This window comes from Cyprinodon variegatus, unplaced genomic scaffold (assembly GCF_000732505.1).
Source record: "Cyprinodon variegatus isolate N-32 unplaced genomic scaffold, C_variegatus-1.0 Scaffold552, whole genome shotgun sequence".
NCBI lineage: Eukaryota > Metazoa > Chordata > Actinopteri > Cyprinodontiformes > Cyprinodontidae > Cyprinodon > Cyprinodon variegatus.
Genome location: NW_015151005.1, coordinates 363,352 through 376,642, shown reverse-complemented (window position 1 = coordinate 376,642; position 13,291 = coordinate 363,352). Strand labels below are relative to the sequence as shown.

At 36.2% G+C, this 13,291-nt stretch overlaps 1 protein-coding gene across 1 annotated transcript; it reads left to right on the top strand.

The window, feature by feature from the left end:
- Positions 1–2,492: 2,492 nt before the first annotated feature.
- On the top strand, positions 2,493–13,008 carry LOC107095493 (putative cation exchanger C521.04c). Its single transcript, XM_015391616.1, has 20 exons — positions 2,493–2,614; positions 4,799–4,966; positions 5,082–5,200; positions 6,218–6,326; positions 6,874–6,990; positions 7,069–7,130; positions 7,220–7,399; positions 7,474–7,659; positions 8,500–8,599; positions 8,731–8,872; positions 9,418–9,601; positions 10,242–10,341; positions 10,433–10,551; positions 10,690–10,727; positions 10,820–10,947; positions 11,726–11,859; positions 11,969–12,063; positions 12,166–12,244; positions 12,478–12,586; positions 12,723–13,008. The coding sequence occupies exons 1-20, from the start codon at positions 2,539–2,541 to the stop codon at positions 12,794–12,796; spliced, it is 2,319 nt and encodes a 772-aa protein (XP_015247102.1). The 5' UTR covers positions 2,493–2,538; the 3' UTR covers positions 12,797–13,008.
- Positions 13,009–13,291: the final 283 nt, after the last annotated feature.

Genomic DNA, 13,291 nt, shown 5'->3' with positions numbered 1-13,291 from the left:
TGAAATGTAGCATAGCCCATGTGCAGGAATTATTCAAATATTCAATAAAAAAAAAAGAGTTCTCTGAAAAGTAAATACTTCTGATTTTGTATTTTGCTAACAGATTTGCATTGTCTGGTTAAATTTGATCACTTAACTGTGCAGCTATGCTTGCTTTGTTTTTTATTGAAATAAAAGTAATACCACAGAAACAGGCCTGGTTGGATTCTTCAATGCAAATTAGTCTGGACAACCACAACATTACTAGTTTTGTTTTTAACATGATTCCAGACTGATATAGTAGAGTATTTAGTTAGTTTAGTTATTTTTCAGGGTAATGGTGTTTATTTAGGTGGGACCTTTTAACTGGTCACATCCTGTAGGCAGGACGTATGTGGGGCTTCAAATTTGCAGCCTCATACTGCCACAATAAGGCTACTGTCTGCCATTACAGTGGTTTTATAGAGGAGTTTAGACCCTTCCAAGGGTTAAAGAGCAGCAGCTGTTTTAATGTATGCTTTTTTAGGCATTTTGGATTGTGTTGGTTAAGAGATACTATTTTACCTCACACTTGATCTGTTTGATCTGAGCGTACGGTACGCTGTTTTAATGTTACTGTCCATATCTTTCTTTTTAATGTACAGTAACCTCCTCAGGTATTTTACTAAAACCGTCTTAGTGCTACCCTTAGTAGATGAAGGTTGGGAATTGCAGTTGAATTTTCTTATAGTTTCAAACAATACATGCAGATTCAGACTGTCATCATCAAACCACTTTATTTAGACATCCTCAGTCCTCCTGTCCACCACCTAGGTAGCATCAGCTTTGGGCATCGCTAAACTCCTCCACCTTTGAAAACTACCTACGGTGGAACCGCCAGCATGCATCTGCTCACTGCCCATGCTTCAATAAGGCTGAACCAGGCTAGCTGCCACTTTCTCTCGTCCTGACCAAACCCATTACAAAACCCCTGCCCCTCAGGATCTCTTGGCATCAACCACTTTGGTGCCATTTTCTAATATATGTCTGTGGGAGGGATTATATTTTTACATAGGGTAAGTTACACTTAAAAAATCTGTGTAAAAATGTGTGTGCATAAGCATTTCCACTTGATGAGTAATGTTTGTTTTAAAAATGTAAGGAGTAGAAAGTACACATACTTGTGTGAAAATGTAATGAGTAGAAGTCAGAAGTAGGAAGAAAGAGTAATGGAAAGAGTAATGGAGTAAAGAAGTAATGGAGTATTCATTAACTCTTCATTGGTTTCTCTTCATTGACTTCCTGTTAAATCCAGAATATAATTTAAACCCCTCCTTCTCACATATAAAGTCTTAAATGGCCAAGCTCCATCTTATATCAGAGATCTGATTGTTCCTTATGTTCCTAACAGAGCACTTCGCTCTCAATCTGCAGGTTTACTAGTGGTTCCTAGAATTTCTAAAAGTAGAATAGGAGGCAGATCTTTTAGTTATCAGGCTCCTCTCCTGTGGAACCAACTACCAGTTTTAATTTTAAGGGTAGGCTTAATATTTTCCTTTTTGATAAAGCTTATAGTTAGAGTGGCTCAGGTTATCCTGAGCTATCTCTATAGTTATGTTGCTATAGGCTTAGACTTCTGGAGGACATAGGGACCCCTATTTCACCATTTTGTTGGATTCTATCTCTATACTCCCACTCTAATCTGTTAGTTCAATCTTTAATGTTATGCTCTCTCTGCTTTTTCTCATAGTAGCTTCGCCTTGTCTGTTCCTGTTTGCCTGTGACACCATCCTGGAGAGAAATATCAGCTGTGCTGCTGCCATCAAAACCTTTGTTTATAGATTTTGGAGATTGGCCTGTTTTCCAGTCTAGTCCTTTTTCTCTGACTGTGACTGGCTGTGCTCTCTTCATCCTCTGACATGGGAGTTGGTCCAGGAGCTCATCTGCCTGGCTGTGTGTTTCCTGGGGGAGTTTTTCCTCTCCACTGTTGCTACAAGCATGCTTAGTGTGAGGGATTGCATTCGAGTCAATGCAATCAACTGGTTTTCCTTAGATAGAAAACTTTGAATCAATTTCACTGTATGATCTGGTGAACTGTGAAGTGTCTTGAGATGACATGTGATGTGAATTGGCACTATGTAAATAAACTGAATTGAATAGAAGTATATATACCTAAAATGTGTACTTAGATATAGATACCTCTCCTGAGTAAGTAAGGTTGAATTCAGCACCTCAAGTTGAGTTTGCAGCTTTATTTTACTGTCTCCATTAAACCACTAGAGGGCGCTACACAGACTTTCATTAAATGCAAAATAAAATCAAAATAAAAAAAAGTGAAAGATCAAAACTAAATAATCTAGGCTTTACATATAATACATAGGCATTTAACTCATATGATAAACCTGAGTAAAGATAATTAACATCATTTCTCAGTCATGGGAGAAAATAAAGAGCAGAGATTGAAGCACTCCACGCCTCTCTGTCTCTGTGCGTAATGAGCAGCCAGTCAGGAGGACAGGAGGCATAAAGAGGAGAAGGAGCAACCAGAACGCATTGGAGTGAGGAAAAACCTCCAGAGAAATGTCATTTAAAGCGTCTTCCTTGCTGTCCGGAGATGTGGATAACCTGCGGAAAAGATCTGTGGCTGAATCAACAGGTGATAGAAACTACCCAATTCTCCACACATACACACACCTGGGTTTAATGCTACAAATGAAGCTGTCGGTTTTTACTAAAACTACTAAGTTGTTCTTTTTTTTTTTAGCGTTTTAATTAAATCCACCTGCGCCACTAAGGGGTCTAAATGTTAAGTTTTTAAAAGTTTCAGTTCTTTAAAGTATTAAGCTCAATTTTGGAATCTAATAATAATTTACTTCTCTGGCTCTGCTTTTACAATTTTTTTTTTTCTAATAAATATTTTTGCATTAATAATAAATGTGATAATTAGTCTAAAGTTAGTCGTTGTTAAAGTTGCAGACGCTCCAATAAGTTGATTATTAAATGAATAATTGTTTTACTCGCTCCCTATTCCTGGACTTTTTTCCTTTTTACACCAGAAAACAAACGTTTGTTGATATTGACAAAATATTTTGTATTCCTACTTGCATGTATTTATTTTAAATTTCAAATTGATGCAGGAACTTTTCATCTGGGGGGTGTAATGCATCCATAATGTGATTAGTTTTGGTGGACCGTAGAAAAAAGGGGGACTCTTCATGACTCTCATGAGGTTTTTGTTAGTTTCACACAGGTTACAAAGGAGTGATTTAGTCACGGTTGTTTTTTTTGCAATCCACGTGCTCTGCTTTATTATGCATTTTATTTTATTTTTTACAATTGATTTGAGGCAGGCGTTAATATTGAACAATAACATTTATACCTGGTCCTTAGAGCAGTGTTTCCTAGCCTGTTTTGACATGTGTACCCCTATGAGTAACACGTTCAGTCAGAATTATTGATTGTCCAAAAGTGGAACATAAAATAACTGATTATAAAGTTTAAAAAAATATTTTACTTAAGCTTTTAATTTTTAGCATTTAATTCTTAGGCATTTATTGCTTTCCATCTAAAATAATAATAAAAAAAACATAAGTATGTTGCCTGCAAGTTAGAAAGGAATCAAAATAAATTCAAAATAATATTTTAACCCTTTATCTGTAAAAGTGGAGGTGCTCTGAGTAACATTTAAACTTGATGAATTGGGAACAAATTACAGATCAAAAATTTTAGTCGGACCGACTTAAAAACTTTAACTTGGTTTGCATCAAGACACCTGAGCTGCTTTGATGAGCTCTGATAGCTCAGTCAGTCTGAAAAAAAATAATGCATCTGTTTCTTGGCATTTACATAATCATATTTAGTTAGTTTAACACAATTGTTTCATGTTAGTAGGATATAAACAATTGTGTTAAAGTAACTAAATATGATTAGGTTAATGCCAAAGTGGTTGCATTATTTTTTTCAGTGTACCAGTCTGTTCCTCTGCTTGGTTTGGATGTGTGACAAAGCTGAAGGTGAACTCAAACATATAAGAAAAACTTAACTTTTTTGTTGATAAAAGCTTGTTTAATTTTTGAATTGGGTGCTCAGAAAGCAACACAGATTCAAGCCCTATTTTGGGGCTCCACTCTACTCCATTAAAGACATTTCATCCCAGCGCAGCATGTCCTGAGCCTGTAACCTCATCATGACCCCTCACACCCCCACCATGGACTGTTCTCCCTTCTGCCCTCTGGGAAGAGGCTTTGCAAGTCAAAGACTCTGCATCACACTGATAACACCAAACCAAAATACTGCATATCTGCACCCTACATACGTGTCTTGAAATTCTCTGAACTTCCATATCAATGAATTTTGCACCATGTTTTTTTCCTCCCACACTGTTCACATTGGATCACTGCTGCACTGTATTAAATATAAATGTTAATTTCACTGCTAATCTGCTGGTCATTTACTGTCTGAAAGCTGTACAAAATGAAATTTCGTTTTGTATGCACTGTGTTTACAAAATGACAAAACTTCTCTCTTTTCATTTACCCCTTGCAATGCATTCATGGACCACTGGGGGTCTGTGTACCCCCAGTGTGGAATTAATGCCCTAGTGGACTGTTCAAACTTCTAAAACAGTTCACAAGACAGTAAAAAAGCATACTATGATAAAATACTGTACATATAAAACTTTGTTAAATAACAAATCATGAATCAAATGGAAACCGTTCATAACTTGGCTCTTAATAACTACCTATCTTGCCTTCTTAGATAAACTCTTAATCTAAAAATGTGCAAAATGTATAATTCGTTTCACTTCTGAAACCTGTTCAATGTCTTGATCATTTTTCAGACAACTGTTGCGATCCTGAGCATCACCAGCGGTTCCCACGGCTGCCTGAAAGGCTGTGTGTTGGCCCCAATCATGCAGACATAGGTGCGCTGGCGACACCTTCCCCAGATGGTTCTGCTCAACACTTCTGCCAGTTCACTCCAAAATGTCTGCTTGCTGTCTCAAGAGGTGATATATTCAGAATTGCACCAGCTCTTATCAAAAGTCCCCTTTCTTTCATGTCTCTTTCTTTATATATTTTACTTGTTAGAAAGGAATTTAATCAAGTTTTTTATCGATATAGGGGCACATGGGAACTCTCCTCCAAGGCATGGAGAGGAAGGATGGCATGATGGTACCTCGAGGACCACAATCAGAGTTGATAATGAGGTGGAAGCACACAGAGAGGCTAACAACTACAAGGTAGGTGCAAAGGTGTCAAGTAACAAAGTAAAAATGCTTCAACTTATGTAGAAATTTTTGGCTCTCTATACTTTACTGGAGGAATTGTTTTTCATGCAACTTTTTATTCTTACACCTTTCATTGTTTTTGCAATTATCTCTACTTTCTACTCCTTACATTTTAAAAATAGACTCTTTGGTTTTGTTTCATTTAAGCTCATTTTTGTTATGTTCTGTTGGTATTAAAAAAAAAAAGCAAAATAATTTGTTTCTTCCAGACAATTTATTTCCTTGTGGTTGGACTCGGTACTGCACCAACTTTTTGTTCACCACATACCAAAATACATTGACAAGATGATGCCAAGTTAAATTTGACACTGTTACTATTAGTTATTAAACTAAGGAAATTATCATCCAAAGTTGTAGATCCATGTTCTTTTAATAGGCTAGGGCTCTAAAGCATCAGTCCTTAACATTGTTTCTGGATTACTTTTATACTTTAAGGAGTTATAAAAAATGCTACTTCTGTACTTTTTATTTGAGTAAAAAGCCTAAGATAATTATTTTCAAACAGCAGGATTTATACTTCTGTTTGAGTTAATATGAATACGTTTGACACCTCTGGGTAGGTGATGTTTACTGCATCAAATCAGCTCTTTCACTGCTAAATTCTGTCATTCAAACAAAAAAAAACATGATTTCTCTCAGCTTTGCTCATGAAAGGAATACCTGATACAACAAGGATGAATGAAAGCCTTTTTGTCATTCAAACTTCTCCGATCATTAACCTTATTGCCTTTGATGTGCTATGGGGGATCTGCATGACTTTAAGGCATGTGCTTTAATTTATTTATGAGGTAACTATACTAAAGAGCGCCTTTAGGCTGGAAACAATCTGGTCTTTCACATGTCTAACAGAAAAAACTGCAAATAATGATCTGACTGAGCTGTAATTGCCTTAAAAAACGCTATTACCAAATTTTATTCTGTAAGTGTTCTTCAACTTTAATAAATCTTTCTGTATTTCTCTTTTTCCAGTTTGGATTCAGAAAATGGAAAGGCAATGTGACTGAGAAACCAATTGAAGACAGATCTGACATTGACAAAGAACTGCACACTGATCTCAGCATTGTAAAGCACATAGAAGGTCCTTTATGTCTGTTGTTTGTTTTTATTAAATAGGGCTGCACATTACAGTAGTAGTGTAGTGATAACCACATAACAGTGATGGATGTATTATTTTAAAAGGGGCCTTTGTGATTCAGGTTCAAAGGTTCTAGGTCCTAGATGCAGAGTCGTCAGCTTCAGGAGAGACTATTAGGAGACTTTGTTCATTATGACCACATTAACAAGATGGATTACTGTAAAAGTTGCTTCTGGCTGACTTCTACTGTTTTGGCAATATGATAGTTTAGCTAATGTTTAAAAACCTTGACCCCATATCATCTCTTTACCCTCTAAAACCTTACTGCACTAAATGTCAACTAATTGGGTTTAAAGGAAAGCCTGGACACTGGTTATTTTAATGATTCCTTTGCATTTATTGCTGTCTTGGCATTTCTGAAAAAATGCACAATGTAAACAGTGGGGATGCTACAATGGTTTAATTTGCTATATATTTTACAACCCTGTGGTCGAATCTTTAACATGACATTAACCACTTTCCTGAAATTTCTCTGCTTTCATTCCTCCAGCTCCAGTTGTGACCTTTGGGAATATAGTTTATGTGTTTTTATTTGGCTGGTGGACCTCATTAATCTATCTGCTCATTTGTCCTGTGATGTTTCTCACAATCCTCGGGGCCCCTTATGGTTTGTATTCTAGAACAAGCAGCACCATTAAGACACTTTGTTTTCTGCATGTTGAGTGATTTGTTTTGTTTCTTTCAGGTAAAGTCTGTTTAAAGTTGGCCTGGTATATAATTTGGCCATTTGGAAAGTCCATACAGAGGGTAACTTTATTTTAAAAAAAATTCTTTTTAAATCTCAATACACTTTATAATGAGCTATTCATTATATGACTGATCCCTTAAAATTTTAGGCTTGTCATTTAGTCAATATATCTGCGGTGAAGCCAACAAACTGTGAGATTATTCCACAAGAGCAAGATGATAAGGATCTAGCTGGAGCCAAGGACTGTGCTCCACTCCTGGTGTCCTCCCCCCTCCCTGTTGAGATTCCTGTTCCACCTCTTTCTCCACGGAAAACCTCAACACACTGGGTAAGAGTTTCCAAACTGATTGAATCATTTCCCAAGATTTTCTGACTAAATCAATCTCTGATGCATTTCTGCAGTGTCGCCTCAGCACTTTTCTCTGGTTGTTGCTGGGTTACCCGCTTCTGGCAGTGGTCCATTCCCTCGCATGCGTTCTGTCCTGGCTTCCAGTCTTTTCCATCCCTATTGCAAAAATGAACAGCCGCATCCTGACCACAGTTCTCCTCATGGCCCCAGAGGACATTGAGATCCATGCTCTTGATAAGGTTTCCTAAACTCATTAAATTGATATTGAACATAAATTACACCAAAACAGTTAACTTTGAACTGATTATGTACCTTGTATATAGTCATAGGTTTTGAGACGGATGGATTTTGTTTTAAAAAACAAAACCTTTCTTTTATATTGTTTGTCATTATTTTGTATTTGCGAATGAGGGTCAATAATAAAGTTAGAAAATCAAAAAGGCATCACTTCTGTGCAAAAGTGTGAGTAGGTCACTACATAGGATTAAGGTATGTTTGATCCCTGAACAAATTGCCTATCACTGTTCTTCATCAAATTACAGCTAGTTCTATTAGCAAGGGAGGTATTGGCAAAGTTTCTTATCTTTTTGTACATATTAGAGTTATTGGATTAATGTAAATCTGCTTAGAAAGTGAAAAAATTCAACATATAAATGGTTTTTAGATGTTCTTCTTTCTGCATCATTAAGGACCTTTTTCCTGATGGATGTTTATGTGGATTCAAACTGTTAAGTCACAATATCTTTTTTCTGTGAATCAGTTTGGGTAAAGAGACATAATTACAGCATCTGTAGCTATTTTCCCCAAGGCTTTGTCCTTGTCAACACTTTCTTTAAGCAAACCATAAGCCAGTTGAAATGATGCCTGGAGGAATTTTTATTTTATTTTTTGTTAGAATTAAATTGATAATTTTGAATAACTTGAATTCCTTTTGCTATGTACATTTTAATCTTATCACTTTTCATAGCAAGAGTGCAAGCTGACTCCATACAAACTGAAGCTCAAAACTTTGTCATGTTTGTCATTTTCTTAACCATTTAATGTTGTGTTTTTTTTATATATATATATATATCCTGCAGACAAATGTGTGTGAGACCAGAGTTGTCTTATACTGTTACCAGGCCTTTAATGTGTATTACTACAAATACACTGTCCAGGGGATCAACATTTTTGCTCTCAGTATCCTTTTTAACACATCATGGATGTGTGAACCATTTATAATTAAACAGCATTTCAGAACATGTAAAACCTACCGTGCATGTTTTTGGATTCACCTGTTGTTTTTTTTCCTCCTTAATTTCCTCCTTCAGACCTGTTACCTCTGGTATTTATGAGTTTAATAATTGGCTACACTGACCGAGAGCATAAATACTTCAGTGCAGAGACGATGTTTACAATAGCCATCACTTCCATCATTCCCCTGTCCTACTATATTGGCATGGGAATAGCAAGGTAAAATATAATTTTGTGTTTTTTTTTTTGTTTTTTTTTTTAATTAGGCAAAAAAAATGTTCAACGATTTGGATTTTTACCTGCTTTCCTCCAAAAATATTAAACTTGGTAAGATGAGATGAAAAGCATCTGTAAAAATCAGTTTGCTAGTCTTGCCACAGATTCACAATTAAATTTAGTTTTGACTCTTTTTCTGAAACAGTGTTAATTATTGTGAGCTGCTGATGCACTGTCCTTATAAAATTGATCTCCTGACCTTGTCCCAAAAACTTCTGAGACTTTTAAAAGTCTTTTGGGATAATATGTAGCCTTATCAATTTCTTCAACAATTCTTACTTGCAACCTTTTTTTTAAAGCAAGATTGAATCGGCATCATTATTTATTAATTTTTTTTATGTCTATCTTTTTAAGACGGCATATATCTTTCCATTATGGGCTTAGATGCATTTGATTTTGAGATACTCACTAAAAAACTTATGAATGTATTTTGCAAAAGAGTTGCATTCTGCATATTTAATTGTTTCAGTGTGATTTTGTCTGTTCAGCATTTCTGCACAGAGTAACTTCGCAGTGGGAGCAGTGGTCAATGCAACATTTGGTTCCATCACAGAGATGACCTTCTACATCACGGCGCTGCTTCGAGGGCACCGCGCCGCCACTAAATGTTATGAGGAGATTGTCAAATCGGCACTGGCTGGGACTCTCATTGGCTGCATTCTGTTCATACCAGTAAGTGTCATTGAGAGAAATTTGAGGATCTAAAGTATTTTACAAATGATGGCTGTTGGAGTGGAAATGTTGCAGTCGCCAAGTAAAAATGTTCTCGCTAAACCACAGGATTTGGTTACTTAATCTTAATTGGCTTGTTTTTCAGCAAACTGTTTATGGCAAAAAAGGTTTAAACCAAATTGTTAAACCTTCTTGTATATCAAACAAACTTTATTTATATAGTACATTTAACAACTAAATTTTTTTTCAATTATATAATCCTTAGGATAGGCTTTCTCCTAGTAGGACAGCTTTTCAGACTGACTTAATACAGTGTGCGGCATTTTGTCAGAGCCTTGACAAGCTCACCATGTGAACTCAGCTTCTTTGGTCAAAAAGGCCTGTTGTGAGTGGAAGCTGTGCTGTTAAACTGCTGTATGGACTTTATTTTGATTTTACTTATCTGTATGGACTTCCTCAGTTTGCACAACCTAAGCCATCTTTATGCAGAGCAGATATCTTTTTATCATATCCTCATTTGACTTTAATTTATTGGCTGTATTTATTTTTAGAGGACAGCACATGTCCACTGTTATGCAAAAGCTGTACATGGATTACTTTACGTTGTATTGAAGTGTCATAACTTCTTTCAATTTTGCAGGGTATCTGTATGACTATTGGGGGCATCAAACACAGTGAACAGAAATTTAACAGTCGCTCAGCTGGAGTGAGTTCGGCTTTGCTCTTTATATCCATTGGAGGTAAGGATTGTGTCTCCTAATGAGTTATTCCAAAACACACTTCCCAGACTATATCCATCCTAACAAGGTTTATGTGCTTTATTTTCTGTAGGTGTGTTTGCACCCACCCTTTTCTCAAAGACTTTTGGTAATCTGGTGTGTGAAAGCTGCTCTAGTACCCCGGGCAATGCTACTGTACCATTCATCTGCAATGACTGCCACTATGACACGGTAGGCAGCTTTTTGTTTGTTTGTTTATTTTTCAGTACAAGTCAAATATTTTATAGTAATGCTTTTATTTGACTTCACTAAGTTTGAATTGATATATAAATGTATCTAATGATCTAAAATTGTTATTGCTCGCAACAGAGCACAGCTGACCCACATTTGATTCTGTCCCATATTGAGTAAGTCCAGAGGCTACAAACAGGATTATATACACATTTACTGTATTTACTCATCTTGTGTATGGATTCATGAAGGAATTGTTGTTTTCTAGGCCTCTGGTATACACCATTTCTGTCCTGCTGCCTGCATCGTATCTGATCGGGCTCATTTTCACATTAAAAACCCATGCCCACATTTATGATATCCATGTCAGTGATGGTCATGGGGGCCAACCGCACGGTCAGTATGCACGGCAAAGTACCATCACCAACAATCCCACTGGTGAGGTCACAGCAGCCCGTCTGGTTCCTACCAACATGTGTATTAATGCCTGCGTTATTGCACCTAGCCACAATTTGAAAGGTGTGTGGGGTGCATGTGGTTCTTTGCATGAAAAATTCAAATCTTTTTGCATGTTACCTGTCGGAGTAACTACAATCTGCATGTGACTATCTTAACAGTTTGTGAAGGTAGTCATGCATGCTGAAACTGTGAACCAAGAGTGAGTAGAGAGCTGTAATGAAGTTATCAATCTTCTACGCGAAACTGGTCAAATTCATTTTAAGTAAAAGTGCTGCCACAAATGTTTTACCGGTACTAGAAATATTTTATTATTGTTTTGAATTTTAAATTTTGTGTTCCTCACTTTGTTTTTGTTTTTTTATGCTAAAAAGTAGGAATTGAAATGCATCATCTGCATGTAGATTTACTTTCATTAATAGAATGTAACCAAAACATTTCATGGAGCCTTGTTGGAGTTTCTATTGTGGGCTTTAGGATTTAACGCATTAACTACTTTAGATTAAGAAATCATATCTGAATTGTTTTCAAACCATTTCTGATTTCCAAGATATTTATGTTGAAAACAGGAAAAACCCTGTTTCCTGCTAAATGACTGCTTTGTTGACTATCAATATTTGAGGGCTATTTAAAATGTTTAAGGATGGTAGACAATTATTTCATAGAAATACACATGTTATGAGTTTTTGTGAGTTGATACGACCTCTGTTGCCATCAGGTCATCATGTTGTGCACTGGTCCAGATGGAGGGCTCTCGCTGTGCTGATTGTTGCCACAGTTCTCATGGCTAGCTGTGCAGACCTTTGCACTGTCAACATAGAGCCCATACTGAGTCATTCCTCCATCTCCCAGGTAGTTAAGACACACCATGTCTGAAGCCATAAACTAGGCAATAATCTGGTTCAAATGATTCAACTAGAGCTTCTCTAGTTGAACTGAGCTGCACTTTGTTTCCCTGCAGTACTTCATTGGCGTCACCGTCTTGGCAATGGTACCAGAGCTTCCAGAGATTGTCAATGGCATCCAGTTTGCACTCCAGAACAACATCAGCTTAAGGTTAGATTGTTATAGCTGTTGTCTTTATATAATATCTATAAATTTTAGAAATTTGAATATGAGTAATCCGTTTATAAAATGTGCAAATGTTCTTCTTTGCAGCCTCGAAGTAGGCAGTTGCATTGCTGTGCAGGTTTGCATGATCCAGATTCCGCTTCTTGTCCTGTTTAATGCATTCTATGTAAGTAAGCTTTAACTGTTGTTCATTTTGAGCTTTCAACATTCGTCACCATTTTGTAAAAAATGAAAAGAATATATTCACTTTTTATTGCAGTAGGCTAATCTCTCACTGAAAATGTGATTGACAAATAAAAGCCACATTTGACTCTATAAGTAAACTGTATGCAATGTCTGTGACAAACTGCCTAGCCTGAGATTGGTTTAATATTCATTTAGAATTTTCTTTGCACCCAGGATGTGGGATTTGTGCTTGTATTCAGTGATATTCATCTTTGGGCCAGCATCTTTAGTGTTGTTCTGGTAAACTACATCTTCATGGATGGAAAATGTGACTACTTTCAGGGTAGGTTCCTTGTTTTACAAACTGATGCTTCTAGTTTGCAAGACTCAATGGATATGCGTGTAGAAAATCTAACTAAAATACATGTTTTAAAGAGCAGACAACTTTCATTTATATTCCTCTTTGATTTGTTTTGCAGGTACAGCCCTAGTAGTGGTGTACTTCATCGTTCTAGCGGTTTATTTCTTCGCTCCTTCTCCACGCTCCTGTTAATCTCTTTGGAAAGAAAATGATGCATCTGTTCAAGTTTTATAGCATTAAAAAGTCACCAGAGTCAAGCTGGTTTAGTTTCAGAGGAACAAAAGATGGACAAATGATCTGAGCTTTAGAAATGTCCTTTCTGAGCTTCTAGTATGATGCTCTATGATTAAATCTGCTGAAAAAAGTTATATTTCTTTTGTTTTTGCATTTGTGTTTTTTTGAATGTTGAATATTAATGCACATTTTTGAAAAGCTGATAAAATAATAAATTTCTGAATAAATCGGTCTGGGAATTCTATATTTTTTTACTTGCATGCTTTTAGTCAAATTATTTGGCTTTCTGCAATGTAAAGTATTTTGGTTATCTCAAATTTTGAAGGTGGTAGGATTGAGGTACTTCTATTTTTGTGTTAAATGTTTTGTTATTTAATGATTGGCAGTATAATTTAAATGTAGTAAGGCAGAACTGTACAGATATTCATGAGTTAAATGATCGCAGGAAAAAGT

What these genes read in the sequence shown, in the direction of transcription:
- LOC107095493 (XM_015391616.1), top strand. Translation starts at nt 2,539, where the DNA reads ATGTCATTTAAAGCGTCTTCCTTGCTGTCCGGAGATGTGGATAACCTG. An exon ending in ATCTGTGGCTGAATCAACAG is followed by an intron (nt 2,615 to 4,798) that starts GTGATAGAAACT and finishes ATCATTTTTCAG; the next exon opens with ACAACTGTTGCGATCCTGAG. An exon ending in GCTCTTTATATCCATTGGAG is followed by an intron (nt 10,342 to 10,432) that starts GTAAGGATTGTG and finishes TATTTTCTGTAG; the next exon opens with GTGTGTTTGCACCCACCCTT.